This window comes from Cydia splendana, chromosome 26 (genome assembly GCF_910591565.1).
Source record: "Cydia splendana chromosome 26, ilCydSple1.2, whole genome shotgun sequence".
NCBI classification, from domain to species: Eukaryota; Metazoa; Arthropoda; class Insecta; order Lepidoptera; family Tortricidae; genus Cydia; species Cydia splendana.
In genome coordinates, this window is record NC_085985.1 from 1230491 (window position 1) to 1254291 (window position 23801).

The following is a 23801-nucleotide window of genomic DNA, read 5'->3' on the forward strand; positions in this document are numbered from 1 at the left end:
AACATATTTAAGGTCTATTAGAGAGTATTAACACCATATTTAATGACTGCATTGTTAGTATTCAGCTTGTAACAAATTGGACCGAATCACTTGGAACACAAAACCTCCGCCAGTTTTGTGTTCCAAGAGGGACTCACATGCTTTGTCTCTGTCGCGCATAGTCATTCAGTGGAAACCTCCTGTCAAGGGAGATGGTGTTATCGCTGCGCACTTCATTATTTTTGTACAATCAGAGCCATTGAGGTGAATTCTTGTCTTTTCCGTTCGGTTTCGTTTTGATAAGTCGCCTTCTGCACCAGTGAGTGTAAAGGCTAGACTATCGCGAGGACATACGCTCTACACTTGATTAATTTTAATTATTATCGTCAAAGTATCTGTGATTTATTGTAGACTAAACATGAAGGCTGTAATGCTTGCCGTCGTTTCGTTCCTGGCTGTCTTCGCCCCGGCTTTGGCCACCCAATGTGAGTAAATTCTTTGTTTTTATGTTTAATTTTCTTTGTTTTTAATTGGTGTCAGCGGGTAGACACTGGCTGTGCGCAGTGATTAACGATTTAAAGGTCATTTGCCAAATAATATTGCGTCTTTCTACTTTTTAATAAAATTTAAACAAAATTACAATTTATTACATTAATTATTGCCATACACAGCAATAAAAGATGCACGGTACACAATTCACAGTTTTTTATTTGTGTAATACAAACACAATGACATCTTCCTCGCGTTATGCCATTTTGCCACGGCTAATGGGAGCTTGGGGTCTGCTTGGCAACTAATCCCAGTAATTGACGTGGGCACTAGTTTTTACGAAAGCGACTGCCATCTGACCTTCAAACCCAGAGGGGAAACCTTATTGGGATAGTCCGGTTTCCTCACGATGTTTTCCTTCACCAAAAACCGACTGGTAAATAATAAATATGGCTGTTTGTATGTTGTAGATGGCACTAAACGGTTACTAACAGTTAAGAACTGACCGTCAGTGAATTTTATGTCTTTGTAATATCAATTATGATTTATCAGTTTATCCTTGTAAGCCCCAATGTGCATTACAATGTCCAGTAAGCTGCAAAAACGGGTATGCACTTTTACAGCTGGGTGTACACTTTTAAATCTAATTAGAACCTTTCATAAACCAAAAAGTACTGATATGACCTTCAAGAAAATAGCATACCTACTCCCATCTTAAATCCGACAATGCACTTACAAGTCTTACAACCCTTCTGGTGTTGTACAGTCACCTGCAATAACATGTTACACAACGAAGGCAGCAAAAATATCTGACACTATCTTATTTGTAGAGCCATAAGAGTGTGTCACATATGTTCGCGGCCTTCAAAGAGTAACATATTTATGGAGGTGACTGTACACCCATGGCCCCCATGGGTGATGGTAATTTCTTACCAACAGGCGATTTGTCCTCTTATATGTCTCCTATATCATTAAAAAAATTGTTTCATTGCTTTCTCAAACAAATTAAAATTCATCCCAATTTACTACACAACTAGGTTCAAATTAAAAATAGGAAAATTTTGTATGCCTGCCTTACAAGGTATATAAGTATGGAGTTGGACAGTACAACAGTACATGATAGTCGGAAACATATAAAATAAAGATTGTTATCAAGTAGGTACTTGAAAATCACAACAGCAATTAAACTTATTAAACATGATTAGTTGAGGGTAAACATACTGATAAACATAATCTGTATTGCCTAATGTAGTTTGATACATATTATCATTGAATTATAGATATTTATCTGTTAGTTAGTCATGATTGTTAAGAACAGGATTAAGATAGATAAACAAGCAAAAGCAAAACATTCAAAAAACGTTTTAAACTACTGTTTTTATCCATAACTAGCGACCCGCCCCGTCTTCGCACGGGTTACAAAAGATCTTAACAGATTATAGACCTAAACCTTCCTCAAGAATCACTCTATTGATAGGTGATAACCTCATGAAAATCCGTTCAGTAGTTTTTGAGTTTGAGGGGCGGGTCGCTAGTTATCTCTAGTAATTGGCCTAGGTGCCAATAAATAATTGTTTTGCAAGATAGGGTACGTGAGCCACCTAAGGGCGCACCAGAGAGTGGATCAGCTACACTCTAATACCTAACATGAATTAAAAACCGGGCAAGTGCGAGTCGGACTCGCTCACGAAGGGTTCCGTACCGTAATGCAAAAAAAAAGAAAAAAAAAGCAAACAAAAAACGGTCACCCATCCAAGTACTGACCACTCCCGGACGTTGCTTAACTTTGGTCAAAAATCACGTTGGTTGTATGGGAGCCCCATTTAAATCTTTATTTTATTCTGTTTTTAGTATTTGTTGTTATAGCGGCAACAGAAATACATCATCTGTGAAAATTTCAACTGTCTAGCTATCACGGTTCGTGAGATACAGCCTGGTGACAGACAGACGGACGGACGGACGGACGGACGGACGGACGGACGGACGGACGGAAGGACGGACGGACGGACAGCGAAGTCTTAGTAATAGGGTCCTGTTTTACCCTTTGGGTACGGAACCCTAAAAATTGCCTATTGCAGAGCACACAGTCGCTGTGGCCGAAATCGGTCAGGAGAGCATCATCAATACATAATTGCACAAAGTATATGTTATTGCAAATTGTTCATCTGCGCAGTAAACAACCGAGACCTATTTCGGTCCTGATAAGCGTCTGTCAGCACATCACAAGCGATACAATCAAACCTAGCTACATTGTTATTGATTACCACAATTGGATATGACGAAATTCACAAAAATAAATCACATCTGCAGCGGTATCATGGTCGCGTTTTTATCCCTTGTCATGTCATTCGTCACTTTCGCACTTACATACTTGTTAGACAACGTGACAGGCATGGTGACAAATGATGATGAGCCGGACATCTTAGCCCTACTGATCTGTTTTTTGCTTCGAGCAACACCGGCTTGCGACACATCGGAAGGGAGGGGCCCAAGCGATATCTCACCGTACAAATCTTTCTGCCATTTTTCGCGAGGGGAAAGGTGCACACAGTCGCACTTCTCACACACTTACATACAAAATCCAATCTGTAATGACGACACAAATACATAGAAAATGACACACGTCAAAGACAAATCTTGCAAACCTCGATCTCTTTTTGTGTACGGACGGGTGACTAGTGTCACAACACGCACACTAACACATTTTCGTTGAAGTATGCTATTGTATTCTGAGAGATGAGAAGTCGGATTTGTCGCTCGACCGATCCGCAATTTGTACTGAGCGAGCAAAATCGATAAATCCAACAATTACATGAGACTAAAATATAATATTTGTGTTTGAATGTAATTAAACGTATGATATGTAAAAAAAAAATATTACATGTGAAATGTAACACTTTCTTTTTGTAAATTTGATGTCCCCGACCTCTTTTTACAACAAAAAACCGAGCAAACAGGCATTCTTGTGCAGCAGTGTTCACGCGCGCGTCTGGACTCGGTCTAGTGAAAAATCCAAGTGCAACTAGTTTTATTACCCGCGCTAGATTAGATTGACGCGCTAATCTTGTACCTCGGCAGAGGGGAAATAGTGCGAATGCCGCCTCCCTTCCGTGTTGCTCGAAGGTTTTTTGTATGTTCATGGAAATTAGACTGACTGAAACCGCAAGAAATTAATCGCAGTGCGTTTTAAACCTAACGTCAAGATTCAACACGATTCTCACCGGTTTGCTTATTTATCAGTCAAGCATTTTTTCTTTAGCTCATGAACAAAAGAAAGGCAAATTAATAGCTCCGGCTTGCCTATTAGGGATACTTTTATGCCGCCTCTGGGGTAATTAGCACACTCGGAAATAAGTCTTTTTAGGGTTCCGTACCCAAAGGGTAAAACGGGCCCCTATTACTAAGACTCCGCTGTCCGTCCGTCCGTCTGTCACCAGGCTGTATCTCACGAACCGTGATAGCTAGACAGTTGAAATTTTCACAGATGATGTATTTCTGTTGCCGCTATAGCAACAAATACTAAAAACAGAATAAAATAAAGATTTGAGTGGGGCTCCCATACAACAAACGTGATTTTTGACCGAAGTTAAGCATCGTCGGGCAGGGTCAGTACTTGGATGGGTGACCGTTTTTTTTTTGCCGTTTTTTGCATTATGCTACGGAACCCTTCGTGCGCGAGTCCGACTCGCACTTGCCCGGTTTTTTTTGTTGTCTAATTAGATAAAGATAGATAAAATATTTTTATTCGTGACGATCACAAAACATGTACGAACATGTACAGACAACAACAGCAAGAACAGAAGAGAACAATAAGTGTGCATCACGAAATGGACCCAACTCAGCATAATGCTGGCTATAAAGCCAGCGCTGGTCTTCCGTAGGGCCCATTCGGTGATGCTACGACAGATAACACAAAAAGATACATATTAAAACATTGCAAAAGATACACAGAAGAAATAATTAAGAAAACAGAAAATACAAAATACAAGAAAACTAATTAAGAAAAGAAACAAAACAAAATGAAAAGAAAAGCATAAACATAGACAAAAATTTATAGTAGACGTAAAATTATGAACGCGACCATAATTTGTGCTTTTAGCACAGAATAATTAATAGTACTACCGTACAGAAAGGAAACTTCCTACTAAAACGAAGTTTGACAGCGGTTCAGGGTCGAATCTTGCTGTCCCTTTCTAATATATGGCACTATCCCTTTCGGCTATTTAGGGTTGTCATAAATCAAGTGATTATCTTATCTGTGGTCGTGCACGCAAAAGGAAGTCAAGTGGTGCCAACCCTAATAATTGCTCGGAGCAATGCTGAGCCGAGCGGAGCCGAGTTTGACCGAAGTCAGGAGTTTCGCACCCCTGCTTTTAGTCTAATTTGAGGCAAATGAATGAACTAACCGTTTTGAATGATTCACGGTTAGTTTCACTAGTTAGACTTATATCAAATGAGATATGGACTGTGATTAGTTGATTACCTTTTGTATCCCGGTCGATATAAGTCTAACAACCGTTTTATTTTAGAACTTTCTCAATTACAAAATGCAATCTAACGAAACAACTATTTTTCAAATTTGCCGCCTTTTGCTACTGACAAGATTTGCTTGACCAAGCCAACATAAAGCCAAACCAATCTTATTTTATAGCCGCGATTTTTTTTTATGTTTAATTCAAAAGTGCGGAAATTCTTGAAATAGGTCGCCTAAAGCAGACCCCAAGCTCTTAAGAAGCGACCTGGCGGCTTAGCACGGTCGCGTTTTTATCCCTTGTCACCATGCCTGTCACGTTCTAACAAGTATGTAAGTGCGAAAGGGACGCGCATAGTGATAGTCGATAAAAATGGAACCGTGCTGAGCCCGCAGGTTGTGGTAGACTAACACATTTTTTTTACAACTCCTTTACAAATTGAAAACCCCTTATCTACAAGATATTTTTCTTTGTATATTTTCGTAATCCGTTCAAGCATGACATTTAATCATACTTGAACAGATTGACGGGCACTGGACAACAAAGCAATAGGATTAACTCAACATTACCATTTCAACAGTAATCTCAACTAGAGTGATGTATTGCGAAGCACGTACATTGATAATTCAGACACATAAGTAGGTATTAACTAGTTTAGAACGTAGAGAATAGTTTAGATAAGTAGTATTAACACCACCACTACAAAGTTTCACAAATTATGACGTTTTCGACCGTATTCGTATATCTTAAATTGCCAAATTTCTGTAGGAAAAGATCTCAGACCAAGTGCGAGTTTGGTGCGAGGGGGGTCTTTACGCTTCAAATTTCAGCTGGCCATACACTAGACTATATGTAGTTCGTTTTTTTTAGCATTAGAAATAAGGTAAACAATCTTGATGTGTCTTTTAATTGAAAAACGCATTTTAGAAATAAGATACGGAAAATATGTAACAATTATGAATCTAATACGATCATTTATATTCTTCTGCTTTCATAAGTAATAGTTACTGATTTTAAAAAGCGTTTTTCAATTAAAAGACATGTCAAGATCGCTTACCTTGCAAGTTCTTTTTAATGCTAAAAAAACGAACTATGTATAGAGTTATGCCTGTGCAGTTTTGCCAACTGCACAGGTAAAACGTAGCGTATGTGGCATTCGACTGTGCAGTTGAATTGTTTGTGCAAAACTGCGCTGGCGTACCCTAGTGTGTATGGCCATCTTTACAAACTTCAAAGTTTTAATTTTTTAGAAGCGCCTCTGTAAATTGTACTTTACCACTAGTGAATATAGACAAAGAGAATTTGAAATAGAGGCGGATTGTCGAAGTAAATTATTTATTTATTTAATCTTTATTGCACAAAAGAAAAACCTTATAGTAAGTACAATGAAAAAGGCGGACTTAATGCCATTATGTAGCCAGAGTAAATTTACTGCCATCTTTCGACAGAAGATTAAAACTGTTAGAACGCCATTTGACCTTGATCCTTATTCTTTCACTGATATGTGTTAATTTGTTAAATATTAATAGGTATTAACGCCATCTACTCGACAGCAGGCCAAAGGTATGGTGCAATCTTTTCGAGCGATGGCGCCATAACCTTTGGCCTGCTGTCGAGTAGATGGCGTTAATATTAATATTTAACAAATTAACACATATCAGTGAAAGAATAAGGATCAAAGTCAAATGGCGTTCTAACAGTTTTAATCTTCTGTCGAAAGATGGCAGTAAATGTATTGTGGCTACATAATTTACCATGACAGTGACTGACTCTCTATACCTACACTCTATTCTCTTTGATATAGATGTGGTGGATGTCTCAAATTTTCGTGCGCGACCTATCGCATCGCGACTACGGTAGAATCGGTAGCCACCTCAGCAACACGTGTCTCATAACCACCTCTAAATCTAATCATATCTCTACGTGAGGCTATTAACCAGTACGTGACTGTCCGTCTGTATCTGGAGATGACAGACGTAAACAGATAAGAACTCTCGACTTTCAAGTGCATGTAGGGTTATCCGCAACTATGTAGTCACTAGTCAATGACGTGCATACATTAGGTATATTTAGATTATACCTAATGTATTTAGAAGTACCTAATGTAGATTAGAAGCGCTGGTGGCCTGGCGGTAAGAGCGTGCGACTTTCAATCCGGAGGTCGCGGGTTGAAACTCCGGCTACCAATGAGTTTTTCGGAACTTATGTACGAACTATCATTTGATATTTACCAGTCGCTTTTCGGTGAAGGAAAACATCGTGAGGAAACCGGACTAATCCCATGCAATACGGCTTAGTTTCCCCTCTGGGTTGGAAGGTCAGATGGCAGTCGCTTTCGTAAAAACTAGTGCCTACGTCAAATCATGGGATTAGTTGTCAAGCTGACCCCAGGCTCCCATGAGCCGTGGCAAAATGCCGGGATAACGCGAGGAAAAAGTAGACATTAGGTATTTAGATTATTTTATAGAAAATTTCTTAACAATAGCAATCATTTCCACTTCTTTAACCCTTAAAGCCACTTGCACCAATCACTAACCCGGGGTTAACCGGTTAAACCAGGAGCTATGGTTACCAGTACAATGTGACACTGGGTTAACGGTTTAACCGGTTAACCCCGAGTTAGTGGGATGGCGTAAGTGGCGCTAATAAGGCCCCAGTCATATGCTACATCAAACCATAGAGAAAAAAATACATAGAGTGCTCACTCCGTCCGACGACTATTATAATGCTCAACAAATTTCAGCTAATATTGATTAACTGGGAGTCTATTTGCAACTCCTGCTTATAATATTAGTTGTAAATTGTTTTAGTAGTACATTTTTCGATATTTCTCTATGCCTATAGTTCGTTTTTAGGGTTCCGTACCCAAAAGGTAAAACGGGACCCTATTACTAAGACTTCGCTGTCCGTCCGTCCGTCCGTCCGTCCGTCCGTCTGTCCGTCTGTCTGTCACCAGGCTGTATCTCACGAACCGTGATAGCTAGACAGTTGAAATTTTCACAGATGATGTATTTCTGTTGCCGCTATAACAACAAATACTAAAAACGGAATAAAATAAAGATTTAAATGGGGCTCCCATACAACAAACGTGATTTTTGACCAAAGTTAAGCAACGTCGGGCGTGGTCAGTACTTGGATGGGTGACCGTTTTTATTTTTTGCATTATTTTCCGTTTTTTTTTTTTTCATTATGGTACGGAACCCTTCGTGCGCGAGTCCGACTCGCACTTGCCCGGTTTTTTTAGCATTAGAAAGAAGCTAAGCGATCTTGACAAGTCTTTTAATTGAAAAACGCTTTAAAAAAATCAGTAACTATTACTTATGAAAGCAGAAGAATATAAATGGTCGTGTTAGTTACATAATTGTTAGATATTTGCCGTGACTTATTTTTAAAACATGTTTTTCAATTAAAATACACATCAACATTGTTACCTTTTTTCTAATGCTAAAAAAAACTATAGATTGTAAACTAATAAATAGACCTTGCAAGTAGAATACACTCGGGTGCAAAGAAATCGGACCACCCCAGCATTTTCAACATTTTTTCAATTTGTGTAAAAACTGTAACCTCGATCATGATAATTTAAATACCACGTGGTAGATAATTTTCTGCCCTATCAAATGACATCAATATTCAGGGGTGGGGATGGATATTGTGCAAAATATGGGCCTGGAAATCACCCCCCTCCAACTGCCTCATTAGCGCATGCACTAATTGACCACTTATCATTAGGTATAAAAACAGTCATTATCATTGTTTATGCATCATTCGTGATTGGTACGTCTTCCTGAACACTACTCTCATCGCCTGAACCTGGAAAAACTGGAGAAAAATGGATACTACCTCGACTGAAGCCGGCCAAGCAGTTGCCCTATTGCAGGGAGGGCTTAGTCAACGTGCAGTGGCTCGACAACTCAACCTATCGAAGTCATCGGTTCAACGTGTCTTCCAGAGATTCCGCGTAGATCAGACGTTATCCAGAAGACCCGGAACTGGCACTGGAACTCGCATCACTTCTGAGAGAGATGACCGTTTCATCGTTCTTACCTCGCTACGAAATCGTCGACTGAATGCCGTTCAGCTTCAGCAGAAGCTCCTAGAGACCAGGAATGTGTCTATCAGCCGATGGACAGTTAGAAGACGACTGAAGGAGAAGGAATTGACAGCTCACAGAGCTGCAAATGGCCCAAAACTCACCCCAATACATCGTGGACAACGACGCGTCTTCGCTCGCGAACATGAAGAATGGACCCTTCAGCAATGGAGTTCCGTACTTTTTTCCGACGAGTGCAGGATAACTTTGTCTGGCAATGACGGACGGGTACGAGTCTACCGAAGACCTGGGGAGCGGTTCTCTCAATGCTGCATCGAGGAACGTGTTGCTTATGGTGGGGGGTCAATCATGGTCTGGGCTGGTATTTCTTTGGAAGCGAAGACGGACATTGTGTTCATCACAGGGCCAGGTACCAGACCGAATTCAGGCGGTTTGACTGCACGTCGGTACACTGAGAGAAAAAACTAACAAAAACACACTTAGAATTACAAAAATAAAACTTAATCCGGGGACAAGGAGAGTCAACTAATAGGAACAAATTGACTTTTGCAATTTCCATTTAGTAGGAAATACAACTTCTATATTTGTAATTTGAAGTATGCTAGAGTAATTTCAGAAATTTGGTTTTGTTATTCCGAGAGGTGCTTTAGCAATATCGGAGGTGATGACGTCATGGGTGAAAACTAACCGTTTTGTAATTCTAAGCGTGCTTTAGCAATATCGGAGACGATGACGTCATAGGTTTTACTAAACTGTACTGCGATTCCAAGCTAGCTGTTGTTATTCTAGAGATAATGACGTCACAGGCAAAAACTAAACTGTTTGCAATTCCTCCGCCCCTAGCAAACGGGCGCCGCGAGAGCATGTCGCGCGCGTGGTAGCTACCCGTCTCTATTTCTGTCTGTATGAATAAAAAAGCATTTGGTAGTATATCTCTGTACTAAAGAGGCACTATAAAAGCCTGTTGAGATATTCTACCCATTCCTTTCTTATTCATACAGTCAGAAAGAGACTAGTAGTTATTACGCGCGCAACATGCTCTCGCGGCGCACCTGTGCTAGGGAGGTTGAAATTGCAAACAGTTTAGATTTACCTTTGATGTCATTATCACTAGAATAACAACAGCTAGCTCGAAGTTGCAGAACAATATATTCCTGTAGACCCCACTACACAGTAGGTCGCGGGTTAATATGTCCATGGCCCACAATATATCCTAAATTTATTATTTAACTTAAGTATGTTTTAAACAAAGAAGACACGAGACACGCCCGCCCGACATCCGACACAATACTAACTCTAACCAAATGAACGTAGCAAGTAGCTGTGTTGGTATTACAAAACTCGTTTAGTGATTGGTACAACAATGAACATAAACACAACAAGTCTATCTACTAAATACCAGTAAACTTTGTAATGTCGCTATAGTAACAACTGAATTGTTATTTTAAATGGGGTAATGTTATTCCCGCGAACTCGTTTTTTAGATATTACAAAACTATGTAAGTGAGACATTTACTAAAATCATAACTTGAAATCACAGATGCTTTTTTCCAAAAATCACAAACTTTACTAGTAAAAATCGGAGAATTTTAGTAGTAATAAAAATGGATTGTAACAAATACTGAACTTTGTTTAATGCTCCATTTACTAAAGTCTGTTTGCTGAAATTAGATTTAGTATTACTGAGCTGTTTGTAGAAATAAATAAATTTTACAGAAATAGTGAAACTTCCATGATTACTACTAAAACTTCATTTTTTCCCCCAGTACAGAACTGTTTATTAATTCCTGGTGGTGATTTTTCTCTCAGTGTACGTGGAGGAAATCCTGGCTGATCATGTGGTCCCATTTGCGGGTTATATCGGCGATGAGTTCATCCTCATGCAAGATAACGCTCGGCCGCATACAGCCCGGATCACTAAGAAGTACTTGGAGGAGGTCGGCATCAGAGTCATGGAGTGGCCAGCTCGCAGTCCTGACCTAAACCCGATCGAGCACATTTGGGACGAGCTGAAAAGAAGAATCCGGGCCAGAAATCCCGCCCCTGAATCCTTACTGGAGCTAAAGACTGCGATCGAAGAAGAATGGGCGGGCATCCCTCAAGACACTGTAAAAAAATTCATAAGATCAATGAAAAACCGAATGACTGCATGTCGTAGGGCTAGAGGAGGCAATATACGGTATTAAAATGCTGAAAATTGTTTTAATTTTTACTTGATATCTTTAGAATCGCAGTTTTCCCATTATGCATAAGTTTCACTCCAGCAGTGTTGGCCGAAAGTTAATGCGAATTGAAAATGTTGGCCATTAACCATTATAAATTGAACCTTAAACCGTAACAGACGATTACAGTTTACGATTCAATTTATAATGGTTAATGGCCAGCATTTTCAATTTGGATTAACTTTCGGCCAACACTGCACTCCAGTATGCATTTTTAGGGTGACAAAGTTCTTAGCCCTGAAAGCCTGAAAATATTGGAAGTAAACCTGTGAAAAGCACATCAATTTATAGAGGAAAAGCCAACCTTTCATTAGGTATATAATATGTCACAGTAGCACATACAGTTTTTACAGAAATTGAAAAAATGATAAAAATGCTGGGGTGGTCCGATTTCTTTGCACCCGAGTGTATAATATGGTTTTAAGGAAAACCAAGATCTTGTGGGGACTTTACCAGGCCTATACATTGCATTAATAAAACGACATTATGTGTGCACATACATACAGAGTGCTTTTCTTATCACTGACCAAACTGAGGGGTGAATATGTAGGTCGTACTGAACAACTTTTACTATGGGGCCAACCCCGAAATCGCCAAAAAAAATCCGCTGTTCTATAGCTGGTCCGACTCTAGCCAGGCGTGTCTCACTCCGCGATTTCGTCGCTTTGCTAGAGGTAGCTAAAAGTACATCCGTTCGGCGCCAATTTTGGGGTTTGCCATAAGCCGCGCGTGGCGCTGTCGCCACCTAGCGGCCATATCTGTGCTGATCGTAACAGACGCGTTTTGTTAGAGCGTGAGTCTTCTGTACTTAGTACTATTATTTATTCTGTGCTCTAGCTAAGCATGACTCATACACACACTCCCGTCTTTAGTAATCTTTAAACAAAGACAATCGGTCAATCAATTGAAGATAAAATGGAAGTTATGACAGATTTTGTGTGAATACAATGTTGTATTTGTGATGATTTATTTGATGTAAGTCATTCCAGGCCAGTTATAATATACTGACGGGAGTGACGTGTACGAGTTTACAATAAGTTGATAATTGATTGTGTCATCGCATATTATATACCGGGTGTGGCCTGTAATATGAGCAAAAAATTAAACTGTAGGCTGTACTCCTCATACTGACCAACATTTGTTCAGCGACTTTTAACAATAACTTGTGGTTTGATTTTTAATACACTTTAAAGTTTATTCTAAGACGCAATGTATTGCGAATTTTGTTATGTTTAAGGCATGACAAGCAACCTCAATCACAATGATATGGCGTGGCGATGGCGTCCATTGAAGATAATATTTATTTTGTATGAAAAATAGAGAGTCTAAATACTTCATAATTTTTAAAAGTTGTTGAACAAAAGTGTCACCGTTTGAGGAGTACAATCTATGTCTTAATTATTTGCTCGTGTTACAGGCCACACCCGGTATTATCCTCGTAAGACCGAAGCCAATTTTTGCGCTTTTGAATTAATTTAACTGGGCCAAATTTGGAAGCTTCTTTTATTTCTATAAGGGTTCATAACTCGAATTTAATTTGTACTTGTCCAAGTACGCGGGGACTTAGGAACATTTCGTCAGTTAAGTTCAATCTGATTTTTTGTGACACACTGCGCACACACCAACGTCGATACAAGTATTAAATATAAATCTTAGGTACTTAAAAGCTACTTAACAGCGTAATCCAATAATATGGAATGACTTAAAAGCGTTCTAAATGCTTCGTCTACACAATCGGTTTTGCGAATCCGCGGTTCCTAATCCTTATCTATGAGATCATCTTACAATTCTTACATAACCTCCTCACTACGGAACGGAACAGACAATACCCGCCATTTTGCCAATTGAACGCGCGGCGGCCATCTTTGATTGAATACGATGACCTCTTGACCCATCGCTTTGTCATTGTCGATAAATACATTCGTACGCACGTAACGATTATATTTACACCTATTTATATTCATTTAGACAAAACTAAACTAACTAAGTTAATAAGCCTAATTGAGCCAAATTGCTTAGAAACATTTATACCAAGATTATTTTGACGGGACCAAAGAGGCTGATGATAAGCGGCCACCGCAGGCTATGGACGCTGGCATTTCTAGTGGCGTCACAAGCGCGTGGCCTATAAATATTTATTATAAAAGGTTGATCTGCATTAACAGGTTAAGAGACAAATGCGAGACCTTCATACGCCACAGGTAGTCTGTGCGGAAAGAGAAGAGTCGTAAATGTAAAATAAAATAAAATCCATCCATAAAATAAAAGGTCATTGATTGGATCCCATACATTTCACGACTCTTCTCTTTCCGCACAGACTCTAACACAGTATATCGTAGGGAGCTCTGTAATTGAATTTTCAACCAAATATGGGGCATTATCTATGAAAAGGGACCTTATTGTCGATGGCGCTTTCGCCGCACAGCCTTGCGCGGCATTGTATTTATATCGGAGCATTCGTTAATATTGGCATAAGCGCCATCGACAATAAGGTCCCTTTTCATAGAAAACGTCACATATATCTTAGAAGATATATAAATTACTCTCAGTAGCATTAGATAATATCTTGTTAAATCTACACTGAGAGAAAAATCACCACCAGGAATTAATAAACAGTTCTGTACTGGGGGAAAAAATTAAGTTTTAGTAGTAATCATGGAAGTTTCACTATTTCTGTAAAATTTATTTATTTCTACAAACAGCTCAGTAATACTAAATCTAATTTCAGCAAACAGACTTTAGTAAATGGAGCATTAAACAAAGTTCAGTATTTGTTACAATCCATTTTTATTACTACTAAAATTCTCCGATTTTTACTAGTAAAGTTTGTGATTTTTGGAAAAAAGCATCTGTGATTTCAAGTTATGATTTTAGTAAATGTCTCACTTACATAGTTTTGTAATATCTAAAAAACGAGTTCGCGGGAATAACATTACCCCATTTAAAATAACAATTCAGTTGTTACTATAGCGACATTACAAAGTTTACTGGTATTTAGTAGATAGACTTGTTGTGTTTATGTTCATTGTTGTACCAATCACTAAACGAGTTTTGTAATACCAACACAGCTACTTGCTACGTTCATTTGGTTAGAGTTAGTATTGTGTCGGATGTCGGGCGGGCGTGTCGTGTCTTCTTTGTTTATAACATACTTAAGTTAAATAATAAATTTACGATATATTGTGGGCCATGGACATATTAACCCGCGACCTACTGTGTAGTTGGGGTCTACAGGAATATATTGTTCTGCAACTTCGAGCTAGCTGTTGTTATTCTAGTGATAATGACATCAAAGGTAAATCTAAACTGTTTGCAATTCCAACCTCCCTAGCACAGGTGCGCCGCGAGAGCATGTTGCGCGCGTAATAACTACTAGTCTCTTTCTGACTGTATGAATAAGAAAGGAATGGGTAGAATATCTCGACAGGCTTTTATAGTGCCTCTTTAGTACAGAGATATACTACCAAATGCTTTTTTATTCATACAGACAGAAATAGAGACGGGTAGCTACCACGCGCGCGACATGCTCTCGCGGCGCCCGTTTGCTAGGGGCGGAGGAATTGCAAACAGTTTAGTTTTTGCCTGTGACGTCATTATCTCTAGAATAACAACAGCTAGCTTGGAATCGCAGTACAGTTTAGTAAAACCTATGACGTCATCGTCTCCGATATTGCTAAAGCACGCTTAGAATTACAAAACGGTTAGTTTTCACCCATGACGTCATCACCTCCGATATTGCTAAAGCACCTCTCGGAATAACAAAACCAAATTTCTGAAATTACTCTAGCATACTTCAAATTACAAATATAGAAGTTGTGTTTCCTACTAAATGGAAATTGCAAAAGTCAATTTGTTCCTATTAGTTGACTCTCCTTGTCCCCGGATTAAGTTTTATTTTTGTAATTCTAAGTGTGTTTTTGTTAGTTTTTTCTCTCAGTGTAGACAGATACTTAATTTAAAATCTTTCCGCACTGTATAAGCAAGGCCACATTAAACTTCCTCTTAAGGCCTTAAAGGCTTCCTTCCGCATTCATTGCAAAAACTTTAGACTCAATTTGCTAAATAGGCTTTATTCTATAACGCATAGGCGCATAACTATTTCATCTAACCTAGTAAGGCCCAATGTAGCTTAGAGTCTGTTCGGAAAGAGAAGTCGTGGAATGTATTGGGCCCCATACATTCCACGACTCTTCTCTTTCCGAACAGACTCTAGTAATGAAGCGAAATCTCAATTCGCTCGAAATTGTAACATCCCAACTGTGGAAGAACCTCAACTATCATACCTACACAAAACCACCAATAATTGCTTACTTCACTCATTCCTCTGTTACTAATATTAGTAGATTTTCTTATCAGTTCTGACAATTCTGAAAAACCATTTCTTTATCCTACTTGAATACTGTTACCGTGAATGCACTCATGTATTCTTGTTTACATACAAAAGAGAGTAATTACATATATAGTATACATTCCCAAAATAATCTTCAATTATGGCAGTACTCCAAAGAAATCGGTGTCAATAGGTACCTTGCGTCACCGCGCAATTTGTAATTAAAATTTATTCTCACCAGCAATCGTAACAAACAATATAAAGTCAAAGAATAGTACATTATTGCAGAGGCCGGGAAAGGGCAATTCGTGGATGAGTTTCGATTCAAAGAAGACGAATCCACGAATTGCTATTCCTGCCGAGGCATATATAGTGCTTTTCTCCAAACATGCGAGGAAATAAGGTAAAATAATTATTTAAGCATGAAGCATCACTCAAATCGAACCTTCACATCAAAATGTCAAGTTACTATACATATATTATTATACTCTTTGATGTCAAGTCAAAAACTATTTCCCGCTTTAATACATTTTTAAAAGTTAAAGGCACAAACTTATTCTGCCATTCAGTACCATTCAATATTCGTTCATTCAATATAATTGTGCAATATAGTTGGTCAAACTAATTTGTCAGTCAGTAAGAACCAGGAAAACTATACCCATCCTTTTCTTTTGGGTGCTAGTACTAGTGTAAGACAAAGTTAGTATGATTCTCTTTGTCTATGATTGAAATGAGAAAGTCCTTTGACAAACTATATAAGCTTTATGAACACCGATGAGATCCTTAAAAAAATATAAAAATAATCTTTGATTTTATTAAGCGGTATTCGCACGATCATACACGAGCACAACGGTCTTGTAAGAACGAGACAAGTAAGGTCGTTTATCTTATTATCTCACTCTATCCTATAGCTTGAAATGATAGCTGATCGGGACGTGTAGACGCGGCTCGCGGTTATAATAATTGGCTGTTTGCGTTTTTATTTTTAAAAAGTATAAAACACTACAGTAATAAGTTATTACTGTAGTGTTTTTTTACTTCCCGTCCGCTAGAGCAAGACAGCGATAGTTTGATTTTTTTTATTAGAGTTTGACAATAACGAAGAACTTCGCGTACTATTTTTGCTACAATAAGGTGAACATTTCCGAGCATATTGGAGAAAATACAATTTAAAACATTACAAATCGTTTTAGGAATTTGGGAAAAGAAAAGACGAAGAAGAATACTCTCTTGCACCAAAATTAAGGACATTTTTAATATACTGCCTATTAAATATATTATTAAGAACGGGTCACTCACGTATTTTAAGTCGAAAAACGCTCGACATGTTACCTCGGTACGGAGTGAAACATGTCGAGCGTTTTGCGACTTTAAAGACGCGAGTGACCCGTTTTTGATATAATATTATATTTATAGATATATGACGTTCTTAATATATTTAATATGTCTGTGTCTCACGGAAGTTTTGTTAGTCCCTATCCGGCAAAAGAGAGCGGAAATCTCAGTGTGACTATTCTGTATTATTAACGGTTTTCTATCTTCCAGGCTCCGTAGCGCCAGTGAACGTGCCAAAGGAATGGATCACCATCCACGGCACCTGCCGCTCGGCCATGCGTCGTCAGATCCAGATGGAAGTTCGCGCTTCATTGCAGTATCTGGCTATGGGAGCCCACTTCTCTAGAGATGGGGTGAGTACCTTCCTTTAGGCTTCGTGACCTTAGGATGGGTTGTACTCATCGCCCACACTGTTAACTGACAGTTCGTAAACCTTATTACAAAAGGCATAAAGTTAAGTGAAAGAGTTTGTGTATCTGGGAACCTTGTTCACTAGGGACGGTAAGCATGATAAAGACATTGAAAGGAGAGTGAATGCTGGAAATCGGGTGAATCGGGCACTTAACGCTTTTATGAGCAGCCAGAAGGTGTCGCAAAAAGCACGTTTGGCTTATGTATGGTAGCGAAAGTTGGGTATGGCAGAAGAGGCATCAGAGCCAAGTGAATGCAGTGGAAATGAGAACGTTGAGAAGTGTGTGTGGTGTGAGATTGCAAGATAGAATTAGATGTAGTGACAAAAATTGAGACAGGTATGTTGAGATGGTTTGGACATGTGGAAAGAATGAGTGAAAGAAAGCTAACAAAGAGAGTGTATAAGGGAGAAGTGGAAGTGAGAGTTGGAAGGGGTAGACCTCGGCGGACTTTCTCTGATCAGATCGGGGAAATCCTGAAGAAAGGCCAGGTCAAGAGCACCCTAAACTGGCGAGCGTGTATGAGGAATGTTATGAAAGTGAAGGAAGCGAAAGAGGTATGTCAGGATCGTAGCAAGTGGAAATCCGTGGTCTCTGCCTACCCCTCCGGGAAATAGGCGTGATTATATGTATGTATGTATAAAAAGTTAAGAGTGTTGTTGTTTGTACTGTAAATTGAATTTTACGGAGTACCTACCGCGTTAGTCCCCATTGCATTGGCGAAGCTGTCGGCTGTAGCCGTCGTTGGCGTCCTTAGCAAGACTTTCCGATGACGGCTACAGCCGTCTGTGGCGGTCTAAAGGTTAATGATATCTAATTTCAAGTAATACTTCTACTATATTAAGAACGGGTCACTCACGTATTCGACTTAAAATACATGAGTGACCCGTTCTTAATATATTTAATATGGCTGTGTCTCACGGAAGTTTTGTTATATTAAAATACTTCTACTACTACTACCCCATCCATATGTCATACGCGTATTCTAAATTCTATGCACTGTTGTCTCAGCTGGCTGTACTTGTCAAGGTTTCTACTAAACATTGTTCCACATTCATTGTCCCACAGGTGAACAGGCCAGGCTTCGCCAAGCTGTTCTTCGACGCGGCCTCCGAGGAGCGTGAACACGCGCTCAAGCTCATCGACTACCTGCTCATGCGAGGAGAGCTGACCTCTGATGTGTCCTCTCTCATCAAGATCAGGGTGAGTGTTCACATCCAAGTAGACTGCATTACTAACAGCTTGAAGGACGTATAAGTATATATGAAGAAGACAAGGGGATAGGGTCCGAGGAGCGTGAGCGCGCGCTCAAGCTCATCGACTACCTGCTCATGCGTGGAGAGCTCACCCATGATGTGTCCTCACTCATCAAGATCAGGGTGAGTGTTCACATCCAAGTAGACTGCATTACTAACAGCTTGAAGGAAGTATAACTATGGAGAAGACAAGGGGATAGGGTCCGAGGAGCGTGAGCGCGCGCTCAAGCTCATCGACTACGTGCTAATGATTTTGTATGGGGACTTAACAACAACTGCACAACAAACTTTGTCAATAGGAACTAACCCGCCCGCGCGGTGTAGCACCGGCGCTGTTGCACGATTTAGTTGAAATTTGGTATAGAGATAGTTTGAGTCCCGGGGAAGGACAAAGGGTAGTTTTCATTCAAGAAATCACCCTTTAAGGGGGTGAAAAGGGGGGTTGAAGTTTGTATGGGGAATCAACAAAACACAGATTGAATAAAAGAATAGCTTACCGACCTAAATTAATAATTCCACGCTGATGAAGTCGCGGGCAAAAGCTAGTTTATTATAAGTATTGGCTACGTCAATCGCTTGAGGGCAGTTGAGGGTTGAGGGCGCACCAGCCACGCTCTGAGCGGCAGAACGCAGTCGCCGAAAACGGCTTGAAGACGATGATGATGATACCTTCCAGTCTTGAAAATATGGGAAACGCAAAAAGGCCACAGTCACAAACAATAACTGGTTTTCTTACCTTGTTTCAGCCCCCGGAGAGCAAGACGTGGGAGGCCGGCGTAGACGCCCTGGAGCAGGCCCTGATGATGGAGAACGAGGTCACCAAGAGCATCCGCACCGTCATCTCGGCCTGCGAGGACGACCCAGAGTTCAACGACTACCACGTGAGTACCCCATGAACCTTAAGTGCGTAGACGCCCCGGAGCAGGCCCTGATAATGGAGAACGAGGTCACCAAGAGCATCCGCACCGTCATCTCGGCCTGCGAGGACGACCCAGAGTTCAACGACTACCACGTGAGTACCCCTTACTATGCCATCGCGAAAACCGAAATTCGCAAATTGCGGGGATCTTTCTCTTTTACCCCAATGAAGGCGTAATTAGAGTGACAGAGCTCAGAGAAAGATGCCGCAATTTGCGAACTTCGATTTTCGCGATTATAGCCCAGATATTATAGCTATAGTCTTTTTCACATCACCAATTCGAAAAAGGGCTTTTTCATCCCTGCTAGGAGGGATCAAAGTAACACTTTTCTGTTATAGGACGCTGTTTTTAAACTTTCTTGCACTTTTTTAGCTTTAATAATATTTTTAAACACCAAAATTACCTCATGGGTGATGTGAAAAACAGTAGATAATTGAGATATGTGTCACATGGTAGCAAAATTATTTCCATCTTGGGCGTAACACACTTGAATCCCTCACTGCGCTCAGGATTATACTTTAGAATCCCTCGCTACTCTCTGGATTCTATTACAGAATCCTTCGCTTCGTTTAGGATTCAATTTACGCCTTTGCCGTAAATATGTAATTTTGCTCCCTCACAATCTACTATTTTAAACGCGAAGGGTGACATTAGATTTTCATATGGTGTCATTGGCATATATCGTAGGTTTTTTTTTTTATTTAATACTTATTAAAACAAACGCTCTTCCTTGCAGCTGGTCGACTACCTGACCGGCGAGTTCCTGGAGGAGCAATACAAGGGCCAGCGCGACCTGGCCGGCAAGGCCACCACCCTCAAGAAGATGATGGACCGCCACTCCGCCCTCGGCGAATTCCTCTTCGACAAGAAACTGCTGGGCATGGACATCTAAATCTAAATAGTGATAAAATAGAGAAACGTCACCTGTCAGTCGGCCATTTTGAATTATTCGCGGCATTTTGTTTTTTAAGAATCATTGTACAAATATTCTCCTGTAAGAAGGCCACCGCCATGATGGACCGTCATTCCGCCCTCGGCGAATTCTTGTTCGACAAGACACTGTTAGGCAAGGAAATCTAAGCCTTTGCCTTCTAACCAATCTAATCTATTATAAAAAAAATGTACCATAGAGAAACGTCAGTCAGTCTGCCATTTTGAACTCGCGGCAACGGACATTCAGCCATGTTTTTAGAATTATTGTACAAATATTCTAAAAGAATACATCATTTATAAGAGGAGTCGCGTTATCTACCAGGGCTACTTTAACGCTAACTAACTTACAGCTATTTTTATTTAGAATAATTGTAAAAATATTCTATAAAAATAGTAATGCGTAATTGCGTACCATAGATTCAGAACAACGCGTTCCTGTTAGTTTGGCCATTTTAACCATTTCACTCGAACTGACATTTTAGTCTATTTTATTGGAAATACTTCATTTAATTTAAACTTATGTACAAATTTTGTAGCTGTGAGAATTAGAAAGTGCTTGGCATAAATAACTATGCCTTTAACCTATTAAAAAAGTATATCCACCATAGATTCAGTACAAGTATGCATTCTGTCAATCGGACATCTTTAACAAGACTTCTGCCGGTTGAAATTCAGCCATTTTTTTTTAATGATTTATTTAACATTGTACAAATGTAGTTGTAAGCATTTTATTACTCCACTATAGTTACGTATTGAAAGTCAATTTAAATCTTAAAATAGCGATCAAGTAGAAGATTTATATATGTAACACATTTTGGCGCCAAATAAGGCCATAGAGTATTTGTTTTTTTTTAGAATAGACGTTTTAAGCGCAGTGCTCAATGTATTTGTGTTACAACTGTTTATTTTGTTTAATTTGGTATAAATAAAGGTTAGTCATCCATTAATTTGAATTTTATTTCACGCCCTTCAACATCAACAGGTTTAACCTTTTGACCGCCATAGACAACAAAGATTATACTATAAAATGAACCATTTTACCGCTAAAAACGTCAAATGACGCGCGTATCTACAGTCACGTCAGTCAGTCAGAGAAGGGTCACGACACGGTCACGATGACGCGCTGCGCACGATAGGCGCAACGTTCAAAGGGTTAATACATTCTCATAGATTAATATTACGCGTTATGTAAAATAGTCCCGATCAAAAGGTTGCATGTAGGCTGTGGGGAGCCAAGAGTCCTCCTTTCGGGCATTCTCGGCTCCGTTCAGCTCAGTATTGCTCTGAGGAATTATTAGGGTTGGCACGACCACATATAAGACAATGACTTGAATTTTGACAACCCTAAATAGCCGTAAGGGTTAGTACCATACATTAGAAAGGGACAGCACGATTCGTCCCTGACTCGCTGTCAAACTTCGGTTTTGTAGGAAGTGTCCTTTCTGTACGGTAGTACTATTATTTATTCTGTAGGATTGTAGGTAAATTAACAAAATACCATTTAAATAATAATGTTTATACGTAATAATAACTATAATTATTTTACATTTATCACTTAATAAATAAATCTATTCAACCATAGGCAACGTTTATTAAAAATACATACAGCAAATTTCTTTCAGTTCAAAAACATTTTTAACATAGACAATGAAATATAATATATCATGAAGCTCAAAGTAATAAATATTATAGGTGCCAATTTGACAGCTAAATTAGATGGCGCTGTACGGCGCCATACGTATTGTACTGGATTTTCGAGTTTAATTCGTTTGAGAAGTTGACCGCATTTAAATACGGGACCGTACGACACCATTTACTTCAGCTGGTAAATTTGCATCTACAGAATGTGCACCGCTCTAAGACTCCTTGTACTGCCGCCATCAGATATATTGGAGCGGTCAAGGTGCTCACAAATATCTGAACAAGCCCCTATTTCCAAGGCTCTAGAGTGCATGTGCAGATATTTGTGAGCACCTTGGTCGCTCCGATATATCTGGTGGCGACGGTATGTGTCTCTGTCTATGATTCAACAGAATATAACCACGTTCGGAAAAATTCACGTTCGGAAAGATGACTCTTCTAAAATCTTCGTTGTCAATAGTCAAACAGATTTAAACAGACTCATGTAGATTGTGTCTATCTTATGACCGCATTGCAAAATTTCTTAGTGTTTGATTTACTAACTATTAAAAAACATTTATTTTTTGCTTATATTTCCTTTTTTAATTGGCTATTGATAATTAAATATACATATCATAGATTATCACAACCTAATATGATGACTTATGTTGGCCATACATTTAATTTCATCACAATCTGTTTGAAAAGTTTGAGAATCTTGCCATCTGCGGAATGCTTTTGTTTGTTATCGCTACCAGTTGCCCGGCCTGTTACCTGCGCTTATTACCGAAATGCACTTAAAGATTATATTATGCAAAGTATATTTATCCCTGTTTTGCTCGTTGTAAATGCCTACAATAATTATTGCTTGCCTTGTTATACTCGTGGAAATAGTTCTATGATTAAATGGATTATGAATAATGTTCAAATTATATTATTACACTGCTTCACATTCTTCTCATTGCTATGTGCCTCTAATGAATACGATAGCAAAATTAAAATGAATGCAATTGAATCGTGTTCTGAGTGTTGTCTGGTAAGTTGTTATTACTGTGTTAATTGGATGTTGGATGTTACGTAATGGATAGATATTTTAACAAAACCCTTTCCATTTACTATCAAAATGTTAGAGGACTTCGTACTAAAACAATAGATTTTTACCGCAATAATTTATTGGCTTCATATGATGTTATTTTTCTAACGGAAACGTGGCTTGTGGACGGCATTTCGGACTCGGAGCTCTTTGATAATAGGTATGTTGTTTGGCGGCGTGACCGGGACCTGTCGCTGACGGGACAAAGTCGGGGTGGTGGTGTCATTATTGCCACGCGGAAGGAGTTGGCTGTTATACCGCAACCAATATACCATTCTTCGGCGGAGGACTTATGGCTCACTTTGTTATTGAAATCAAATGCAGAGCGTGATACGGTAAAATTGCATTTATGCGTTTTGTATCTTTGTAAACAAGGGCAAGGGTATTCGTTTTCTGACCAACTTTCTAACTTCCTTAGTAATTTAGGTGAGGTTATGACTAGTAACCCCGACGATAAATTCCTTATCATTGGCGATTTTAATCTGAGCAACATTGTATGGACGCCTGGTAATCAGTGTTTATTGCCATCTAATTATTCTACTACCGACGAGTATAATCTTGTTGATGAGTTAAATATTTTTGATTTATGTCAATATAATGGGGTTTTTAACGCGTTTGGGAAATTATTGGATCTTGTACTTTGTAATGATGTAGTGACTGTGTGTGATTGCCAAACCCCACTTGTACC

The 23801-nt window shown here is 39.3% G+C and overlaps 1 protein-coding gene across 2 annotated transcripts; it reads left to right on the plus strand.

Moving 5' to 3' along the window:
• Positions 1-5: 5 nt before the first annotated feature.
• LOC134803391 (ferritin heavy chain) lies at positions 6-21347 on the plus strand. Of its 2 annotated transcripts, none has more exons than XM_063776209.1 (6): positions 6-24; positions 391-464; positions 17092-17234; positions 18360-18494; positions 19294-19428; positions 20204-21347. In XM_063776209.1, exons 2-6 carry the CDS (start codon positions 398-400, stop codon positions 20357-20359), a joined length of 636 nt encoding a protein of 211 aa, XP_063632279.1. In that variant the 5' UTR covers positions 6-24; positions 391-397; the 3' UTR covers positions 20360-21347. The 2 variants fall into 2 exon arrangements, with proteins under 2 accessions (XP_063632279.1, XP_063632280.1); XM_063776210.1 differs by lacking the exon at positions 6-24 and adding an exon at positions 115-243.
• The last annotated feature ends 2454 nt before the right edge of the window (positions 21348-23801 follow it).

What these genes read in the sequence shown, in the direction of transcription:
- LOC134803391 (XM_063776209.1), top strand. Translation starts at nt 398, where the DNA reads ATGAAGGCTGTAATGCTTGCCGTCGTTTCGTTCCTGGCTGTCTTCGCC. An exon ending in CCCGGCTTTGGCCACCCAAT is followed by an intron (nt 465 to 17,091) that starts GTGAGTAAATTC and finishes TCTATCTTCCAG; the next exon opens with GCTCCGTAGCGCCAGTGAAC. An exon ending in CAGAGTTCAACGACTACCAC is followed by an intron (nt 19,429 to 20,203) that starts GTGAGTACCCCA and finishes TCTTCCTTGCAG; the next exon opens with CTGGTCGACTACCTGACCGG.